Source organism: Oncorhynchus nerka, linkage group LG24 (assembly GCF_034236695.1).
Source record: "Oncorhynchus nerka isolate Pitt River linkage group LG24, Oner_Uvic_2.0, whole genome shotgun sequence".
In the NCBI taxonomy this organism is placed as follows: Eukaryota; Metazoa; Chordata; class Actinopteri; order Salmoniformes; family Salmonidae; genus Oncorhynchus; species Oncorhynchus nerka.
The window spans coordinates 28,813,599-28,834,003 of record NC_088419.1 but is presented as its reverse complement, the minus strand read 5'-3'; the positions used below and the strand labels follow the sequence as shown (position 1 = coordinate 28,834,003).

General features: G+C 46.5%; 1 protein-coding gene across 1 annotated transcript in view; it reads right to left on the bottom strand.

Annotated features, from left to right (window-relative positions):
* The window catches only part of LOC115107799 (mitochondrial peptide methionine sulfoxide reductase-like), a 96,866-nt gene that overhangs the window by 31,476 nt on the left and 44,985 nt on the right, over positions 1 to 20,405 (bottom strand). The window contains exons 2-3 of the mRNA XM_029631449.2: positions 3,746 to 3,814; positions 1,828 to 1,947 (exon numbers count right to left, since the gene is read on the bottom strand). Coding sequence (XP_029487309.2) covers positions 1,828 to 1,947; positions 3,746 to 3,814 — 189 coding nt within the window. The remainder of the gene's footprint in view (positions 1 to 1,827; positions 1,948 to 3,745; positions 3,815 to 20,405) is intronic.

The following is a 20,405-nucleotide window of genomic DNA, read 5'->3' as shown; positions in this document are numbered from 1 at the left end:
GTCGGTTGTCTGTTCAATACATTCCTGCAACCCCTAATCCCTTGTTGACACAGGATCCCGTTCCAATCTGCACACTGCAGACACTCTGCTGGGATTAGGGGAAGGAGGGGTACAGTTATCTTTCTACAGCCACACAGGGCACAAACCCCCTCACATTGATCTGCAGCCCCAGAAGCAGTGAGTAACAGTCAGTAACAGTTAATAGCAGTCAGTAGTAGTCAGTAACAGTCAATAGCAGTCAGTAGCAGTCAGTAACAGTCAGTAGCAGTCAATAACAGTCAGTAGCATCCAGTAAGTCAGTAGCAGTCAGTAATAGTCAGTAACAGTCAATAGCAGTCAATAACAGTCAGTAGCATCCAGTAAGTCAGTAGCAGTCAGTAGCATTCAATAACAGTCAGTAACAGTCAGTAGCATCCAGTAAGTCAGTAGCAGTCAGTAGCAGTCAGTAACAGTCAATAGCAGTCAGTAGCATTCAATAACAGTCAATAGCAGTCAATAGCAGTCAGTAGCAGTCAATAGCAGTCAGTAGCCGTCAGTAGTAGTCAGTAACAGTCAGAAACAGTCAGAAACTTTCAGTAACAGTCAGTAACATCTTGTAACAGTGAGTGGCAGTCAGTGAGTGGAGGCAGGATTTCAGCACCACCAGATGGACAGCTACCCACCTCAGCGCAGTACCCCACATTCTACAGGGCAGTTCCACTACTGCCAGAACAGAAAACGAATGATAACAAAACATAAATAAAATGAACACACACACATACAGTCTCACACACACACGTTTCTTTTAGTATCGTTGAGGGACCAAACAATTGGTTCCCATTCAAAATCTTATTTTCCCTAACCCCTAACTCCGAACCCTAACCCTTACTCCTAACCCTAATTGTAATACTAACCCTAAACCTAACCCCTATGCCTAAAATAGTCTGTTTCCTTGTGGGGGCCGGCAAAATGTCCCCACTTGTCCAAATTTTACTTTCTTTACTATCCTTGTGAGGATTTCTGGTCCCCACAAGGATAGTAAAACCAGAAACACACACACACACACACACTGCCGAGGGCCCAGCCAAGTCTGTGAAGGTCAGTGCTGGTCATGAGGGTTCAGACAAAGCCCTCAGTCCTCAGAGGAACACCCAGCAGGGTTTTATGATGTTACCTCCTATACCCAGAAAACTACATTCACACTGAGAGCAAAATCTAATTTCCTAAATCCTAAATCCCTCAAAGCAGGATGGAGATACAGTGGGTGCATCTAAAAATAACACAGAGACAGCTGACAGTGTTTGGATAATGCCCCAAAACACCCAACTCCCATTATCGCAACGAAAGGAAAACTGTAGAGAGCAAGTTCACTGTCTGAACCACGTCGACTTTCTTCCACCGCTGATTTGGATTCTCATTTCCAAACCTATTTTTTAGTCTCCATTTCAATAGACAGCTCAAAATACACCTACTGTAGCTGCTGTGTTACTAAGAAGAGGGAGGCAGAATGAGGACATCCATCACAGAACCATAGAGCTACTGTAGTGATGCTCCTCCTGGTGGATTTCTCTAGTCACACACTGCACACACACTTAGAAAGTATCTGATAGGAATGTAAGGACATTCATTAAATACGTGTAGAAGTCGATTTAACATGAGGAGATGATCAACACGTGCATCATTTATGAGGCTGGATAGTGTGTTACGCACACGGAGTGTGGAGGGAGGCTTATGACACACAATAGTCAAAATAGTGAATTATTGCGAGCACGCTGTTTGTTCTACAAGCATTTGGACATTGTGACAGAGTCAGGGGCATTGTTGATAGCTAGCTATGTTGAGTGGTACCTGTGCAGGTCTCTTCGTAGGTGGGGTTGGGGGTGAGGCCTCCAGCATAGCCCACTTGGGTGGAGTAGACCCCCTTCTGCTTCCAGAACTTCCTCTCTGCTCCCCAGAAACAGCCCATCCCTTTAACACAACACACCTTAGTCAGAAACAGACCCTCCCTTTAACAGAACATACTTCTGTCAGAAACAAACAGAAAGAGACCATCCCTTTAAGACCAGACAGAAAATACTTGTGACCTTGAGACATTAAGGTCACAAATGCACAGTTCTGAGATATTGAGCATCAAAGTTTTAACATTCCAGATCTCAGAACTGTTTTGTTGTGAATTCTTCTTTTATATCCATTAACGTCCTCACGTACCTAAAGTGCAGAGTATCACAATCCTGAGACATTTGTAAATCAGTTTTTTTAAAGGGGTGCAATTGCAGATAGAATCTTATGGCTCTGAAATGTCCGTCTGGGTTCAGCCAGATTGTAGCTATTTGAATACATAAATGATAAAATAACACTATATTACCAAGATAGAGTCAGAACACATCATCAAATACATTAAGACATGTATTATGGTCATCAGATGAATTGCAGTCATCACTGAACAACGATGTGACAACAACATTTACTTTCAGATTTCTGCCTGTTGTTTTTGCTTGTGTGCCATTATTGCTGACTAGACTAGCCCAGACCATACCTAGAGGAAGATGGCAAAGACGTGTTCTGATTAGCCTGTCTGTATTTGTTCAGGTTTGTGATTGCATTGCAGATAGAACCTTATAGTGCCAAGTTTAAATGGGTTTATACAGATAGAACCTTATAGTGCCAAGTTTAAATGGGTTTATACAGATAGGACCTTATAGTGCCAAGTTTAAATGGGTTTATACAGATAGGACCTTATAGTGCCAAGTTTAAATGGGTTTATACAGATAGGACCTTATAGTGCCAAGTTTAAATGGGTTTATACAGATAGGACCTTATAGTGCCAAGTTTAAATGGGTTTATACAGATAGAACCTTATAGTGCCAAGTTTAAAATGGGTTTATACAGATAGATCCTTATAGTGCCAAGTTTAAATGTGTTTATACAGATAGAACCTTATAGTGCCAAGTTTAAATGGGTTTATACAGATAACCTTATAGTGCCAAGTTTAAATGGGTTCATACAGATAGAACCTTATAGTGCCATGTTTAAATGGGTTTATACAGATAGAACCTTATAGTGCCAAGTTTAAATGGGTTTATACAGATAGAACCTTATAGTGCCAAGTTCAAATGGGTTTATACAGATAGAACCTTATTGTGCCAAGTTCAAATGGGTTTATACAGATAGAACCTTATAGTGCCAAGTTCAAATGGGTTTATACAGATAGAACCTTATAGTGCCAAGTTTAAATGGGTTTATACAGATAGAACCTTACAGTGTCAAGTTCAAAAGGCAGGCTGAAGTCAAGTCAAGGGTAACTGGCACCTTTTAAGGCTGTCCACAGGGGGATTTGTGATTTGAAACGCTCGACTGGTAACAAGAGCATGTAAGACTGCTTTAAAACATGCTTATTTGTACACAGGCCTGGGAGATAAAGAGGCTGATTTCTCTGCTGTCTGTCCTGATGGATTACACAGTTTGACTCCCCGAATGGAGAAAAGAGGAGCTGAACTAATGCATTCTATTAAAGAGATCCTAATCACCCCCTGCAATTAATCTCTGCACCCCTTCCTCCTACCCATCCCACCCCTCTATTCTCTCTCTCTATCTTCTTTTTGTTTTTCACTTATTTTTCTGAACCTAACTGAGTATCGAGGGGGGGGGGACTAATTACACTATACTGTCCGGGTGTCATCCTCCCCTCTTTCCCCCTATCCCCTGCTCCCTCTCTCCTCTCCCCCTCCCTCCCGTACTCCCCCCTCTTCTCATACGGATCACTTACCAAACATAGACATCTGAAGTCCCTCGGGGAATGGTGGAACAGCCCTGTTGCCGTTGACGTCGTGCTTGGCTGTAGGACACACAGAGAACAATGGAGAAGGTCTCTGTCAGTCAAACACAGACATACACACACACACGCACGAGCGTACGCCAAACACACACGTGCGCACACACTACCACCAAACAAACGCTTACACACTGACACACTCACCACTGATACAATAATGACCGGCCATTGTAAGATAGTCTGGTCTATCTCTGGTGTGGAAGGACTGAGGAGGGATTGCTTTTCTTGCATTTGCAGTAGCTAGCCCCTTCCATACGAGGAGCACCATCACTAGAAACGGATGTGTTGTGGGGCATGACTGCAGTTGGTTCTATTCCAGTAAACTAATTACCCAACACAAAGAGGTACTTTGCCATCACAAAATAAAGGCAGTGAAAATTCACCTGGGGGGGTTTTGCAGCTTACGCACACACTGACCCATTTAAACACTCCCATTCATCCCTGCATGATTTCATAGCAACTGGAATCATTGAAATCAACTGACAACGCCAGAGGTGGAAGAAGTCCAATTGGGGCTACAGAGCCACCTGGCTGAGCTAATGTATGTATGTATGTATGTATGTATGTATGTATGTGTGTGTGTGTGTGTGTGTGTGTGTGTGTGTGTGTGTGTGTGTGTGTGTGTGTGTGTGCTGCAGATGGCCTGCTGTTGTGGAGGGCAGCGTTTGTGGATTAGGATAAATGGGGGGGTGGGCCCAACATCTGGAGTCAGCCATGCCCTCGCTGCGCTGTCCTCATGCATGAGCGCGTCGCCATGGCAGCCAGGCGAGCCGATACAGTCAGCTGGAGACCGAGCACCAGACAATCTACTGCAGCACCGTAGTCGCACACCCACCACGGCCTCCGTCAGTCAGTCTGTCTCTCTGTCTCCCTGTCAGTCAGTCTCTGTCAGTCAGTCTGTCTCTCTGTCAGTAGGTCTCTCTGCCTCTCTGTCAGTCATTATCTCTGTCAGTCCGTCAGTCCGTCTCTCTGTCAGTCCGTCTCTCTGTCAGTCCGTCTCTCTGTCAGTACGTCTCTCTGTCAGTACGTCTCTCTGTCAGTACGTCTCTCTGTCAGTATGTCTCTCTGTCAGTACGTCCAAATCTCCATCTCTCTGTCCGTCTCTCCATCCATCTCTCCATTCGTCTCTCTGTCAGTCTGTCTCTGTCTCTCTGTCCGTCTCTCTATCTATCTGTCAGTCCGTCTCTCTGTCTCTCTCTCTGTCAGTCCGTCTCTCTGTCAGTTTGTATCTCTGTCAATCTGTCTCTCTGTCAGTCCATACGTCAATCCTTAATTTATCTGTCAGTCAGTCATAGTTTTGCTTACACTAATTTGCTTCCTTCAGTTCTACAGAGAAGTGATTAGCAGCTAGGTATAAGAGGTAGACGTTGCTAGACCAGGATAGGCCCTCTCTACTTCAGAGGACAAAGATGGTGTCCTGTATATGTTCACCTATCCTCTGCACTATGGGGGTCCATGATAATATCATCAGCATGACAGATCTAACTCCCGCTGCAGGGCAGGGACAGTTTCATCACCTCAAACAGATAGTTTCCTTCTCTTCTGATGTGAAACATGTTGTGATGTGGGATGCAGAGCTCAGCTGTGAGGTTAAAGAAACCCTGCCTTTACATAAAACACACACAATCTCTCTGACTATAGAGATGTTTTAGGTGACTTCATTTTCAGAACTGTCTGCCTTTTTATTCATACAGAAAGTTGGCAAGGTTAGTTGGATGAAAAAGATGTTCGACCCTGTGTTTGTGTAAAGACTCTGTCATGTTCACCTGAGTGACAGAAGACACACTGAGAGGCTCTGTCTCCTGGCCAGCGTCAATAAACCCCCTCCATTTTGGAATTGGAAGATTGCTGCTAAAGTGCTGTGAACAGGCAGGCTAGCATGGAGCCTAGCTGGGCCCAACTAATTTAATCTGTGAGAGTGGAGTGAGGAGAATGCATTAGAACAAACATCATTAAATCACTTTTACATCCACACTGTTCACCAGCCCAGAATGTTTCCCAGAGTTCAGTACATAGGGACTCAAGCCAATGCTACATGTAGCATACTAGTGACGTTGTCCCAGTTATACTCCAGTTTCATTCCCATGACTGCCAAAACCTCTGCCAGTGAACCATAGATTTGAAATCATTGCATTGTGGAATATCAGACCTGGGCTAAAGCTGGCATATATTGGCATATAATATACATATATATATACAAATATACCTATATTTTTTCATTTCTTTTTTACTTTTACCCCTTTTTCTCCCCAATTTCATGGTATCCAATTGGTAGTTACAGTCTTGTCTCATCCCTGCAACTCCCGTACGGTCTCGAGAGAGGCGAAGGTCGAGAGCCATGCGTCCTCGAAAGCACGACCCAACCACGCCGCACTGCTTCTTGACACAATGCCCGCTTAACCCGGAAGCGAGCCGCACCAATGTGTCGGAGGAAACACTGTACACCTGACGACCGTGTCACCGGAGAGAAGAATGGTGCTACGGGGGTATTATCCTAATCTGAAATGCACCATGGCTTTCTGCTGTGGCCATATCATAGGGCCCATACCCTCCCATATACAGTAGCTTGTGAAAGTATTCATCCCCCCTGGGATTTTTTCCTATTTTGTTGCCTTACAACCTGGAATTAAAATGGATTTTTGGGGGGTTTCAATCATTTGATTTACACAACATGCCTACCACTTTGAAGATAAAAAATATTTTTATAGTGAAACAAAGAAATAAGCCCAAAAAAACAGAAAACTTGAATGTGCATAACTATTCACCCCCCCCCCCCCCACCAAAGGCAATACTTTGTAGAGCCACCTTTTGCAGCAACTACAGCTGCAAGTATCTTGGGGTATGTCTCTATAAGCTTGGTACATCTAGGCCACTGGGATTTTTGCCCATTCCTCAAGGCAAAACTGCTCCAGCTCCTTCAAGCTGGATGGGTTCTGCTGGTGTACAGCAATCTTTAAGTCATACAATAGATTCTCAATTGGATTGAGGTCTGGGCTTTAACTAGGCCGATCCAAGACATGTAAATGTTTCCCCTTAAACCACTCGAGTGTTGCTTAAGCAGTATTCTTAGGGTCATTGTCCTGCTGGAAGGTGAACCTCCGTCCCAGTCTCAAATCCCTGGAAGACTGAAACAGGTTTCCCTCAAGAATGTGCCTGTATTTAGCGCCATGCATCATTACTTCAATTCTGACCAGTTTCCCAGTCCCTGCCAATGAAAAACATTCCCACAGCATGAGGCTGCCACCTTCATGCTTCACTGTGGGGATGGTGTTCTTGTGGTGATGAGAGGTGTTGGGTTTGCGCCAGACATAACGTTTTCCATGATGGCCAAAAAGCTCAATTTTAGTCTCATCTGACCAGAGTACCTTCTTCCATATGTTTGGGGAGTCTCCCACATGCCTTTTGGCGAACACCAAATGTGGTTGCTTATCTTTGCAGATCCTTCCAGGTTATCTTTGGTCTCTTTGTTGCCTCTCTGGTTAATGTCCTCCTTGCCTGGTCCGTGAGTTTTGGTGGGCGGCCCTCTCTTAGCAGGTTTGTTGTGGTGCCATTTTCTTTCATTTTTTTATAATGGATTTAATGGTGCTCTGTGGGACGTTCAAAGTTACAGATCTTTACTTCTCCACAACGTTCTCCCTGACCTGTTTGGAGAGCTAATTGGTCTTCATGGTGCTGCTTGCTTGGTGGTGCCACTTGCTTGGTGGTGTTGCAGACTCTGGGGCCTTTCAGAACAGGTGTATATATACTGAGATCATGTGACAGATCATGTGACACTTAAATAAAGTCCACCTGTGTGCAATCTAACTAATTATGTGACTTCTGAAGGTAATTGGTTGCACCAGATCTTATTTAGGGGCTTTATAGCAAAGGGGGTGAATACATATGCATATGCCCCTATACCCCATCCACAATACCCCAGCCTCTTCACCCCATAGAGGCTGGGGTATATCGCACAGCCGCAGCCCCAGCCCCACCCCCAGTCTAAACCCCAGCCCTAAACCCACCCTCCGCCCTAAACCCACCCCCAGCCCTAGCCCCCCAGCCCTAAACCCACCCTCAGCCCTAGACCCACCCCCAGCCCTAGCCCCCCGTAAACCCACCCTCAGCCCTAGACCCACTCCCAGCCCTAAACCCACCCCAGCCCTAGCCCCACCCTCAGCCCTAGACCCACCCCCAGCCCTAAACACACCCTTAGCCCTAGACCCACCCCCAGCCCTAAACCCACCCTCAGCCCTAGACCCACCCCCAGCCCTAGCCCCCCTCCAGCCCTAAACCTCCCCCAGCCCTAGACCCACCCCCAGCCCCCCACCCCCAGCCCTAAACCCACACCCAGCCCCCCACCCCCATCTCATTATCTTAGTGTGGTGGCAGTAATCACAGCCATTGGGGAACAACCGAACAGAAGCGTGTTCATTAATGGCTGGACGCCTCCCGCTGTAAGATAAACAATCTAAATGTAAATGTCAGCAGGGAAAAACAATGAGTCCAGACAGAATATTAATGACTCGCAACCTCACTCTGCTCTGCTCAGTGTGTGTGTGTGTGTGTGTGTGTGCGTGAGGGAAGGGGGGTAGCGACACGAGACACAGAGGAGAAACCAGGAGATGCCACCAAACTCCCTCCCTAGCCCAACTGACACCCCCTAACCCCCCTCGGTCCTCTTTCCCCCCCACCATGCACCAAACTGCTCCCTGTCACCCTGCCCCCCAGGACACATGTCCCCCCTCCCTCCCTGTTAAACATGATGCCACTGTGAAGGGCAGTCACCCTCAAAAGCACACTTCATCATTCACTACTCATACATGGACACACACACACACTGAAATCTGTATAAGACTGAAGAGATAGGTTTAGAAAAATACAACTAATACTACGATATTTATTTGACTGGAAAATTGGAAAGAAATACATCTACAGTGGCATGAAAAAGTATGTGAACCCTTCTGGAGTGGCCCAGTAAGAGTCCTGACCTCAACCTGATTGAGATGCTGTGGCATGACCTCGAGAGCGGTTCACATCAGACATCCCGAGAGTATTGCAGAACTGAAACAGTTTTGTAAAAAGGAATGGTCCAGAATTCCTCCTGACTGTTGTGCAGGTCTGATCCGCAACTACAGAAAACATTTGGTTTCCAAAGGAGGTTCAACGTGTTATTAAATCCAAGGGTTCACATACTTTTCCCACCCTGCACAGGTGCAATGTTTACACGGTGTGTTCAGACACATAAAAATGTAGAATTGTCTGTGTGTTAATAGTTTAAGCAGACTGTGTTTGTCTATTGTTGTGACCCAAATGAAGATCAGATCCAAATTGATGACCAATTTATGCAGAAAACCAGGTAATTCCAAAGGGTTCACATACTTTTTCTTGCCACTGTATATTGTCTGCCCCTTTCTTTTACAGATTCAGAAAAGCTGACCCAGAAATGAAGGGAAGAAGTGAATATAAGACCAGCTGACTGTGTGTATTGCTTCCATCCTCTCAGAAGTGCTCTGACTAATACATTTTGACTTGTATGCGTCCTTCAGCCGAGCGTGATAAACTAAAGCCAGTCTTTAGCACTCTAAATGGAAGGGACACAATGAGAGGGAAGACAAATTGCGTTCTCTAAAATAAAAGAGAAAATAAGCACCACGGACAAAATGTTTGAGCACTTTCAGTAATATTCCCGTTAATATTTTCCTTTCCTTTTAAAACAAATATTTTTTAAATACAGTAATGATTCTATGCCACGGCTTTGATAGCACATTCTTTCATTTCTCCCTATCTATCTCTGCAAGAATTACAATGAAATTGTTTGTTGATGAATTGAATTGAATTTTTTTGTATGGGCACGTGTTAGCCTCCATCACACATACTACACTTGCTGTTGTGTGAAAGAATAGTTTAACCCAGCATTAACATTTACATCACCAGTGAGTTATTTAGCAAAACACATCAGAAGCACACATTATCACACGCGCGCACGCACGCACGCACACACACCGAAGAACCAGGAGGAGAGAATGAGGCTTGAATATGACAAAGCATGTGTTTTTGAACTAACCCCATGAGAATAACATCATACAACATCATGTTTTCATTATCACAAGTATAATGTCTCTCTCTTCAACAAAGGCTTGATTGTAGCTACGTCGACAGAAGAAGAAGAAGAAGAAGAGGAAGAGGAAGAGTATTTATGCTGCTGTGTAATGATGTTTTATTTGCCAGGGAAGAGCAGTCAACGCCATTAGAAAGCCCTTCCTAGGTAAACTCACATGAATAATCAAACAGCACGAAGCCCTACTTCAGCATGTGTGTGTGTAGCTATGTAAACTCAGCGGCAGTGAGAGAGGATCTTCAGTATGACTCTGTGATGGAACCGACAGGGGAAGCTGAATTTGGCTTTTTCCAACCCTCCCCTCTCCTATACACTGCCTAGTAAGCGGTTCCTCTCCTCCCTCCCATCTCTCCAAGAGGGTAAGATATGACTAACTAGCCTGCCTGGAGCTTCTTTCCCAGCTCCCCCAAAAACTGTCTGAATAATGAGGGTAATCATGGAGCAGACCTTATCCAAGGTGGCATTTGCACTCTCCCTCTGCCCGCTATCCTCTCTGCCCGCCAGCCTTTCTGCCCGCCAGCCTCTCTGCCTGCCTGCGCCCACTGTCCCCACCACACACTCACTCCACGAGTTAGTGCTGCTCTACTTCCAGCCACTCAGACCGGGCCAGACCCCCTGTATCCGGGCAGAGCTGCTCATTTGGCAGCCTATTAGCCTTGAAAATTAGCTGCAAAAATATGTGCGCAGACATGTGTGAGTTATCTCCATATGTTTATGGGGGAGCGAGGGTTGATCTGGACTGCTATTGTTAATGCACACAGATGATTCATCGTTTAGAGAGAGTCACAGTGTCAGGTCCTCTGAGATCCATCCATATTATTCAGATTCAGTTTAGTGGAGAAGGGAGAGAGAGGCACTGTCATTTGTGTTGTGTGTGTGTGTGTGTGTGTGTGTGTGTGTGTGTGTCCTCTACTGAGGAGCGATGGCCTACAGTAGACGGATGTATCGTATCTTCTGTCCCATCCTGACCAGGGGAGTAAAAGACCTTGGGTTGAAGGGCTGGGTAGATATTCTCTCTGTCTAGCTGTTGGAGTCTGGGAGGTGAACTCATCCATAACATCATCCCTTCACAGTCCCCTATCATCCCTCTCTGGTCTAAATGTGGCTAGTGAGAACAATCCCCCCCAGGGCTCTTTGACTGGAGTCCAGAGAGTCTACTTTAGTGAGACTCATGGGAGCTGATCTCCAGAAATAGGTAACAGTCACAGTGAAGTGAGCACTAAATTAAATCTCTGTTTTATGGATTGGGTCCAAATGACCGTCGAAAGGAGAGGAGGCTATTGTCCTACAGGAGGTCGACCCTCTCCCTGGTCGTTTAACTTGAGGAACTACTGTCGTTGTATAGGCCAGCAGCAGAACGTGCTAGCTTTCCCACCGCTACTACTGTCGTTGTATAGGCCAGCAGCAGAACGTGCTAGTTTTCCCGCCACTACTACTGTCGTTGTTTAGGCCAGCAGCAGAACGTGCTAGCTTTCCCGCCACTACTAGTGTCGTTGTATAGGCCAGCAGCAGAATGTGCTAGCTTTCCCGCCACTACTACTGTCGTTGTATAGGCCAGTAGCAGAACGTGCTTGCTTTCCCGCCACTACCACTGTCGTTGTATGTGGCAGGGTCTACAGTCAATCCCGGGTTACAAATTAAAAAACAGCCCCGTCGCAGACCACGATGTCTTGTTCCCAGACAGACTAAACAACTTCTTCGCTCGCTTTGAGGACAATACAGTGCCACTGACACGGCCCGCTACCAAAACCTGCGGGCTCTCCTTCACTGCAGCCAACGTGAGTAAAACATTTAAACGTGTTAACCCTCGCAAGGCTGCAGGCCCAGACGGCATCCTCAGACGGCATGCGCAGACCAGCTGGCTGGTGTGTTTACGGACATATTCAATCAATCCTTATACCAGTCTGCTGTTCCAACATGCTTCAAGAGGGCCACCATTGTTCCTGTTCCCAAGAAAGCTAAGGTAACTGAGATAAATGACTACCACCCATTATCACTTCTATCATCACGAAGTGCTTTGAGAGACTAGTCAAGGACCATATAACCTCCACCCTACCTGACACCCTAGACCCACTCCAATTTGCTTACCGCCCCAATAGGTCCACAGACGACGCAATCGCAATCACACTGAACCTAACCCATCTGGACAAGAGGAATACCTATGTGATAATGCTGTTCATCGACTACAGCTCAGCATTTAACACCATAGTACCCACCAAACTCGTCATTAAGCTCGAGACCCTGGGTCTCGACCCCGCTCTGTGCAGCTGGATCCTGGACTTCCTGACAGGCCGCCCCCAGGTGGTGAGGGTAGGTAACAACATCTCCACCCCGCTGATCCTCAACACTGGGGCCCCACAAGGGTGTGTTCTCAGCCCTCTCCTGTACTCCCAGTTCACCCACGACTGCGTGGCCATGTACGCCTCCAACTCAATCATCAAGTTTGCAGACGATACTACAGTGATAGGCTTGATTACCAACAACGACGAGACGGCCTACAGGGAGGAGGTGAGGGCCCTCGGAGTGTGGTGTCAGGAAAATAACCTCACACTCAATGTCAACAAAACAAAGGAGATGATCGTGGACTTCAGGAAACAGCAGAGGGAGCAGCCCCTTATCCACATCGACGGGACAGTCGTGGAGAGGGTGGAAAGTTTTAAGTTCCTCGGCGTACACATCACGGACAAACTGAAATGGTCCACCCACACAGACAGCATGGTGAAGAAGGCGCAGCAGCGCCTTTTCAACCTCAGGAAGCTGAAGAAATTCACCAAAAACACTCACTCACTTTTACAGATGCACAATCGAGAGCATCCTGTCGGGCTGTATCACTGCCTGGTTCGGCAATTGCTCCGCTCATAACCGTAAGGTTCTCCAGAGGGTAGTGAGGTCTGCACAACACATCCCTGAGGGCAAACTACCTGTCCTCCTGGACACCTACACCACCCGATGTAACAAGAAGGTCAAAAAAATCATCAAGGACAACCACCACCCGAGCCACTGCCTGTTCACCCCGCTATCATCCAGATGGCGAGGTCAGTACAGGTGCATCAAAGCGGGGACCGAGAGACTGAAAAACAGCTTCTATCTCAATGCCATCAGACTGTTAAACAGCCATCACTAACATTGAGTGGCTGCAGCCAACATACTGACTCAACTCTAGCCACTTTAATAATGGACAAATGTTTTTAATAAATGTATCATTAGTCACTTAAACAATGCCACTTTATATAATGTTTACGTACCCCTACATTACTCATCTCATATGTATATACTGTACTCTATACCATCCACTGCATCTGGCCTATGCCGTTCGGCCATCACTCATTCATATATTTTTATGTACATATTCTTATTTATTCCTTTACACTTGTGTGTATAAGGTAGTTGTTGTGAAATTGTTAGGTTACTTGTTAAATATTACTGCATGGTCGGAACTAGAAGCACAAGCATTTTTGACAAATACAATTTGATTTATTTGATTTATAGGCCAGCAGCAGAATGTGCTAGTTTTCCCACCTCTACTACCAGTATGCCAATAACTCAGGTCTGTGGGGTTTAATCTCTCCTTCCATGGGATCCTCCAGGCTCCATGACACTCATTTACAAACCAAAGAAGCTGTATCTATTTCAATCAACCAGCCATTGAGCTGGCTGAATAAATGTCGTTTCCATGTCATTTCAACAAAAAATATATATATTTTTGTGATGACGTTGAATCAAAGTGGAAAACTGATTCGATTTTTCAAAGTCATCAATGTAAGGGAATTTAGTATTTTTTTTCACCCAACTTTCACCTAAATCCAATGACATGGTGAAATGTGTTGTTGAATTCACGTTAGTTGACAACTCAACCAAATGTAAATAAAAACTAGACATTGAAATTACGTATGTGCTCAGTGGGTTACTTCATTCGGAGATCGCAACTGTACTTGTATGTATTGTCCCCAACGGCCACAGACTGGTAGGACAAAAGATAGCCTACGTCACAACGCTCAAACTTTTGGCTGAGTATAGCTCATCACATCCTTCTGCAAAGTACGTCACTTATTCAGTACATCAGAAGATGAGACAAAGGACCAAAAGTGGCCCTGGTATCTGAAGCTCTGATGACTGATTAGTTTCCCTCAGAGTCAGTTGATTCTCTGTAATTCTTCTCCACACACAGAGAACTGAATCTGTTTATAATGTGCTCTGTCAGCCTCTTGCCTCACTGTGCTGGCTATTAAGAGGAACCCAACCCAGGCCCAAACTCTGGCACATAGGCTTAACTCAGCAGGGCCAAAAGAGAGTCATCATTGATTACTCTGCAGTGGCTTTGATGGAGGAAGACCATGTGGTCCAACAGCCCAGAAGACTTTGAGCACGAGCCAAGAGACTCCAGTCCTCTACAGTCTACAACCACCATACAGAACCAGGCGTTTGGTCAATAGCCATTCCCTTTGAAAAGTGCTTTGATGGGTATGATGATCTGAGGATGAACTTGTGCCAGTTTAACTCTGCAGCTTAAGAAAAGGCAGGACAGAAATCATTCCGTCAAGTCGGAGGGAGAAACGATGCCATGAGAGGGCATGGCAGAGGCTTAAGCAGAGCAACTTCAAAGATGACTCAGTGGAAGTGAGAAGCAGGGGATCAGAACAGGAAGAAAGGCCTGCAACACACAGCTTTGTCTCTCGTTCATTCAAAGGCGCTCTCTGGCAGAGGGGCTCTGTGTGTGTGTGTGTGTGTGTGTGTGTGTGTGTGTGTGAGAGAGAGAGTGTCTGGATGGGGGTGCAGCACAGTGGAGTGTGTGTGAAGCGATATGCTATCTCTGGTTCACATCCCCACCAAGTTCCCCCACAGATCCCCACCATGTTACAGTACAGATTAGTAGGGCAGCCCTGGGAGTGGTGCTCCTGCAGCCAGCAGACATGCTCTGGGACCTGGGCAGTGGTTCTCTGGCTCGGTCCCCCTCCCCCAGGCTCACCGGCCTGGTCTGACATTGATAAATGAGACAGTGCGGCTCATGCCTGGCTCTCTCTGATTGGAGCATCCCCCTCCCCCGCTCTAATAACAGCCCTGGTGGGAGAAAGAACACACTGCCTCATCTGAGCAGCAATTAAGGCAACAACATCAATCCCCCCTTTCTCCGTCTCCCTCCCCTTCTGTCTGCCTCTTTCTCTTCTGTCCCTCCCTCTCTCTCTCTCGCTCCAATCCCTCTCCCTCTCTCCTGTGATCTCTATCCAGCTGCAGGCCCTCTCCCATAGATCACAATGATCGCCGTCATCACACTATCTGTTTCATTGGTGGCATTATCGCCAACATTGTTATTGTTATCCATAATAGCAATGATCTGATCTGGTGGTGGGGAGAGAAAAATAGAGAGAGAAAGAAAGAGAGCGTGGTGAACCACATGAAAAAAAGAGTCAGGATGCGGTCTGACAGAGAGAGTAAGAAACATTGACCGTGGGGAAATAGTGCCAAGCAAGACTAATAGGCCTTGATACGCTGAGGAGCTGAGGAGAGGCCTGTCGATGACTGGCAGGCAGGCAGGACTGTGGTGACTGTTGTTCCTGTAGTTCATCACACACTGCCCTGTTGCCTTCGGTCACTGGCCTGTTTCTGCCAGGTGAGGAACAGTGAGACTTACAGAGTTCTGATAATCACACACCATGTTGACGTCATCAGCCCCTCCCCAAACATCTGGGGGGGTTATATTTGAGAGAGAGAGAGAGAGAGAGAGAGAGAGAGAGAGAGAGAGAGAGAGAGAGAGATGATGGATGCATCCCTTTGATTGCACCTGGATGAGTGAGAGGCAGGTGAGGCTCTTGATCTGTCCCTCTGTGTGTATAAGAGTGGGCAGTGTGTGTGAACTAGAGAGCAGTATTTTCTACCCCTCCCCATACATATCTACAAACTACAGTCAGACCAAACATTAGCATGTAAAGGCATACTCGTGCTTTTCTCATTAAAACATAAAAGTGAGGGGTGGTTAGGAGATATGTGAATCATAAAGACGCATACAGCCTAGATGTTTTGCACCAAATGATGACTCAATTAGTGTGTCGAGATTCCTTGAAACTCCAATACTTTCCAACTTGTGATGACACAGGCCTTTGAACAGTCACCCACACTGCAGAACACAGTCAGAGCACCAAACTTCAGACACATGTTTATTGTAAGGCTGCCTTCAAGCCAGGGAATGGAAGTATATAGGCTGTGTCTGCCATAGTGATTAGAAATAGTCAAAAAGGGTATCCTTGGCAAAAAGCAACACAAGGCTCCAGAATGAACCCAACAGAGAAGGGAAGAGAAAGAGGGTCTGCACTGCGGCTTAGGTCGTATCTAGCATGACACCCAGAGAAGATACACACAGCAGATGTCACTGTCTACTGGCTCGTCTCTAAGAGCTTCATTCATTGTACAGGATTAAGAGGGCCATTTTTGAAAAGACAGCCCCCCCCATCCAAACAAATCTCTGTGCGGAGGACTGGGAGGGCAGATGAGGTGGAGATGAGTTAGAGAGATGAGGGGAGGTAAGGAGTGGAGATGAGTAAGGGAGATGAGAAGTGGAGATGAGTAGGGGAGATGAGTAAGGGAGATGAGGAGGGGAGATGAGTAAGGGAGATGAGAAGTGGAGATGAGTAAGGGAGATGAGGAGTGGAGATGAGTAAGGTAGATGAGGAGTGGAGATGAGTAAGGTAGATGAGGAGTGGAGATGAGTAAGGGAGATGAGGAGTGAAGATGGGTAAGGGAGATGAGGAGGGGAGATGAGTAAGGGAGATGAGGAGGGGAGATGAGGAGTGGAAATGAGGAGGGGAGATGAAGAGGGGAGATGAGTAAGGGAGATGAGTAAGGGAGGTGAGGAGTGGAGATGAGTAAGGGAGATGAGGAGGGGAGATGAGTAAGGGAGATGAGGAGGGGAGATGAGTAAGGGAGATGAGTAAGGGAGATGAGGAGGGGAGATGAGTAAGGGAGATGAGGAGTGGAGATGAAGAGGGGAGATGAGTAGGGGAGATGAGTAAGGGAGATGAGGAGGGGAGATGAGTAAGGGAGATGAGTAAGGGAGATGAGGAGGGGAGATGAGTAAGGGAGATGAGGAGGGTAGATGAGGAGGGTAGATGATGAGGGGAGATGAATAAGGGAGATGAGGAGGGGAGATGAGGAGGGGAGATGAGTAAGGGAGATGAGTAAGGGAAATGAGGAGGGAAGATGAGTAAGGGAAATGAGGAGTGGAGATGAGTAAGGTAGATGAGGAGTGGAGATGAGTAAGGGAGATGAGTAAGGTAGATGAGGAGTGGAGATGAGTAAGGGAGATGAGGAGGGGAGATGAGTAAGGGAGGTGAGTAGGGGAGATGAGTAAGGGAGATGAGGAGGGGAGATGAGTAAGGGAGATGAGGAGGGGATATGAGGAGTGGAGATGAGGAGGGGATATGAGGAGGGGAGATGAATAAGGGAGATGAGAAGGGGAGATGAATAAGGGAGATGAGGAGGGGAGATGAGGAAGGGAGATGAGGAGGGGAGATGAGGGGAATTAGCTCTGGCTGCAGCCATCAGGGCGAGTTGGTTCATATGCACCAGCAATGGTGTCTGTCTGGGACTTTAGGAGGATGAATGACTATTAGTACCAGACAATCAATTACACACACACACACACACAGACATATGTAGACAAATACTAAACATACACTATACTGTACATACACTATATAACAGAGGTGCTTGCGCTCACGCATGCACACACACACACACACACACACACACACATGTAGACAAATACTAAACCTACACTAAACTGTACATACACTACATAACACAGGTACTTACACACACACACACACACACACACACACACACACACACACACACACACACTGCCATTATCATTAAAGAGCCACAGGAGCCATCATTGGCCCTATAACAGTGTGGCTCCATGCACATCTTCCACTGTGACTAACTGTTGATAATGGTGGTGGCAGACTCTGCATGGGGAACATTACTCCATTTTCATATTCACACTCAAATCAATTAAGAAAAACAACATGCTCACTAAATTAAAATTCCCCTTATCATCCCCCTTGAACTTGAAACATTCACTCACACTCTAATTCTGCCTATTCTGCCACATCGCTATAACAGAAGTGCAGGGTGATTATAAGCGTGTCTAACAGCAAATTAGTTTCTCAACACTTCTTCTGGGGTGAGCAAGAAGGCTTAATACACTGCCTATTGGTCCCGCTAGACTAAATGAGTTTGGTGCCAAATTGTGCTTAAACCAATGACAGACAGTTGTTGTTCGGAGTGTTGAAACAACTCAGATTAGATCAGATCTGGGCAAAGAAAAACATCTAGGAATGGATTGATATTCAACATGTATATGATGCTGAATCAGAAAAGTGCAGTAAATGATGCACTATGCTTAAATCCCGGCACCATGATCACGCAGGAGGAAGAACGCTACACCCACAATAAGATCTGGAAACTAGCACATTGAAAAGCACCTAACATCACACATCTACCTACTGCAGAACATAAGTGAAACAATAGACTTGACACCATTATCTTTGGGTATATTAGAAGGTGTTTAAAGATACAGTTGAAGTCGGAAGTTTACATACACCATAGCCAAGTACAGTTTTTGACAATTCCTGACATTTAATCAGAGTAAAAATTCCGTCAGTTAGGATCAGCACTTTATTTTAAGAATGTGAAATGTCAGAATAATAGTAGCGAGAATGATTTCTTTCAGCTTTCATTTCTTTCATCACATTCCCAGTGGGTCAGAAGTTTACATAGACTCAATTAGTATTTGGTAGCTTTGCCTTTCAATTGTTTAACTTGGGTCAAACATTTTGGGTAGCCTTCCACAGGCTTCCCACAATAAGTTAGGTGAATTTTGGCCCATTCCTCCTGACAGAGCTGGTGTAACTTAGTCAGGTTTGTAGGCCTCCTTGCTCGTACACACTTTTTCAGTTCTGCCAACAAATTTTCTGAAGCATTGAGGTCAGGGATTTCTGATGGTCACTCCAATACCTTGACCTTTGTTGTCCTTAAGCCATTTTGCCACAACTTTGGAAGTATGCTTGGGGTCATTGTCCATTTGGAATACCCATTTGCAACCAAGCTTTAACTTCCTGACTGATTTCTTGAGATGTTGCTTCAATTTACATTTAACATTTAAGTCATTTAGCAGACGCTCTTATCCAGAGCGACTTACAAATTGGTGCGTTCACCTTAAGACATCCAGTGGAACAGCCACTTTACAATAGTGCATCTAAATCTTTTAAGGGGTGGGGGGTGAGAAGGATTACTTTATCCTATCCTAGGTATTCCTGAAAGAGGTGGGGTTTCAGGTGTCTCCGGAAGGTGGTGATTGACTCCGCTGTCCTGGCGTCGTGAGGGAGTTTGTTCCACCATTGGGGGGCCAGAGCAGCGAACAGTTTTGACTGGGCTGCGCGGGAACTGAACTTCCTCAGTGGTAGGGAGGCGAGCAGGCCAGAGGTGGATGAACGCAGTGCCCTTGTTTGGGTGTAGGGCCTGATCAGAGCCTGGAGGTACTGAGGTGCCGTTCCCCTCACAGCTCCGTAGGCAAGCACCATGGTCTTGTAGCGGATGCGAGCTTCAACTGGAAGCCAGTGGAGAGAGCGGAGGAGCGGGGTGACGTGAGAGAACTTGGGAAGGTTGAACACCAGACGGGCTGCGGCGTTCTGGATGAGTTGTAGGGGTTTAATGGCACAGGCAGGGAGCCCAGCCAACAGCGAGTTGCAGTAATCCAGACGGGAGATGACAAGTGCCTGGATTAGGACCTGCGCTGCTTCCTGTGTGAGGCAGGGTCGTACTCTGCGGATGTTGTAGAGCATGAACCTACAAGAACGGGCCACCGCCATGATGTTAGTTGAGAACGACAGGGTGTTGTCCAGGATCACGCCAAGGTTCTTAGCGCTCTGGGAGGAGGACACAATGGAGTTGTCAACCGTGATGGCGAGATCATGGAACGGGCAGTCCTTCCCCGGGAGGAAGAGCAGCTCCGTCTTGCCGAGGTTCAGCTTGAGGTGGTGATCCGTCATCCACACTGATATGTCTGCCAGACATGCAGAGATGCGATTCGCCACCTGGTCATCAGAAGGGGGAAAGGAGAAGATTAATTGTGTGTCGTCTGCATAGCAATGATAGGAGAGACCATGTGAGGTTATGACAGAACCAAGTGACTTGGTGTATAGCGAGAATAGGAGAGGGCCTAGAACAGAGCCCTGGGGGACGCCAGTGGTGAGAGCACGTGGTGAGGAGACAGATTCTCGCCACGCCACCTGGTAGGAGCGACCTGTCAGGTAGGACGCAATCCAAGCGTGGGCCGCGCCGGAGATGCCCAACTCGGAGAGGGTGGAGAGGAGGATCTGATGGTTCACAGTATCGAAGGCAGCCGATAGGTCTAGAAGGATGAGAGCAGAGGAGAGAGAGTTAGCTTTAGCAGTGCGGAGGGCCTCCGTGATACAGAGTAGAGCAGTCTCAGTTGAA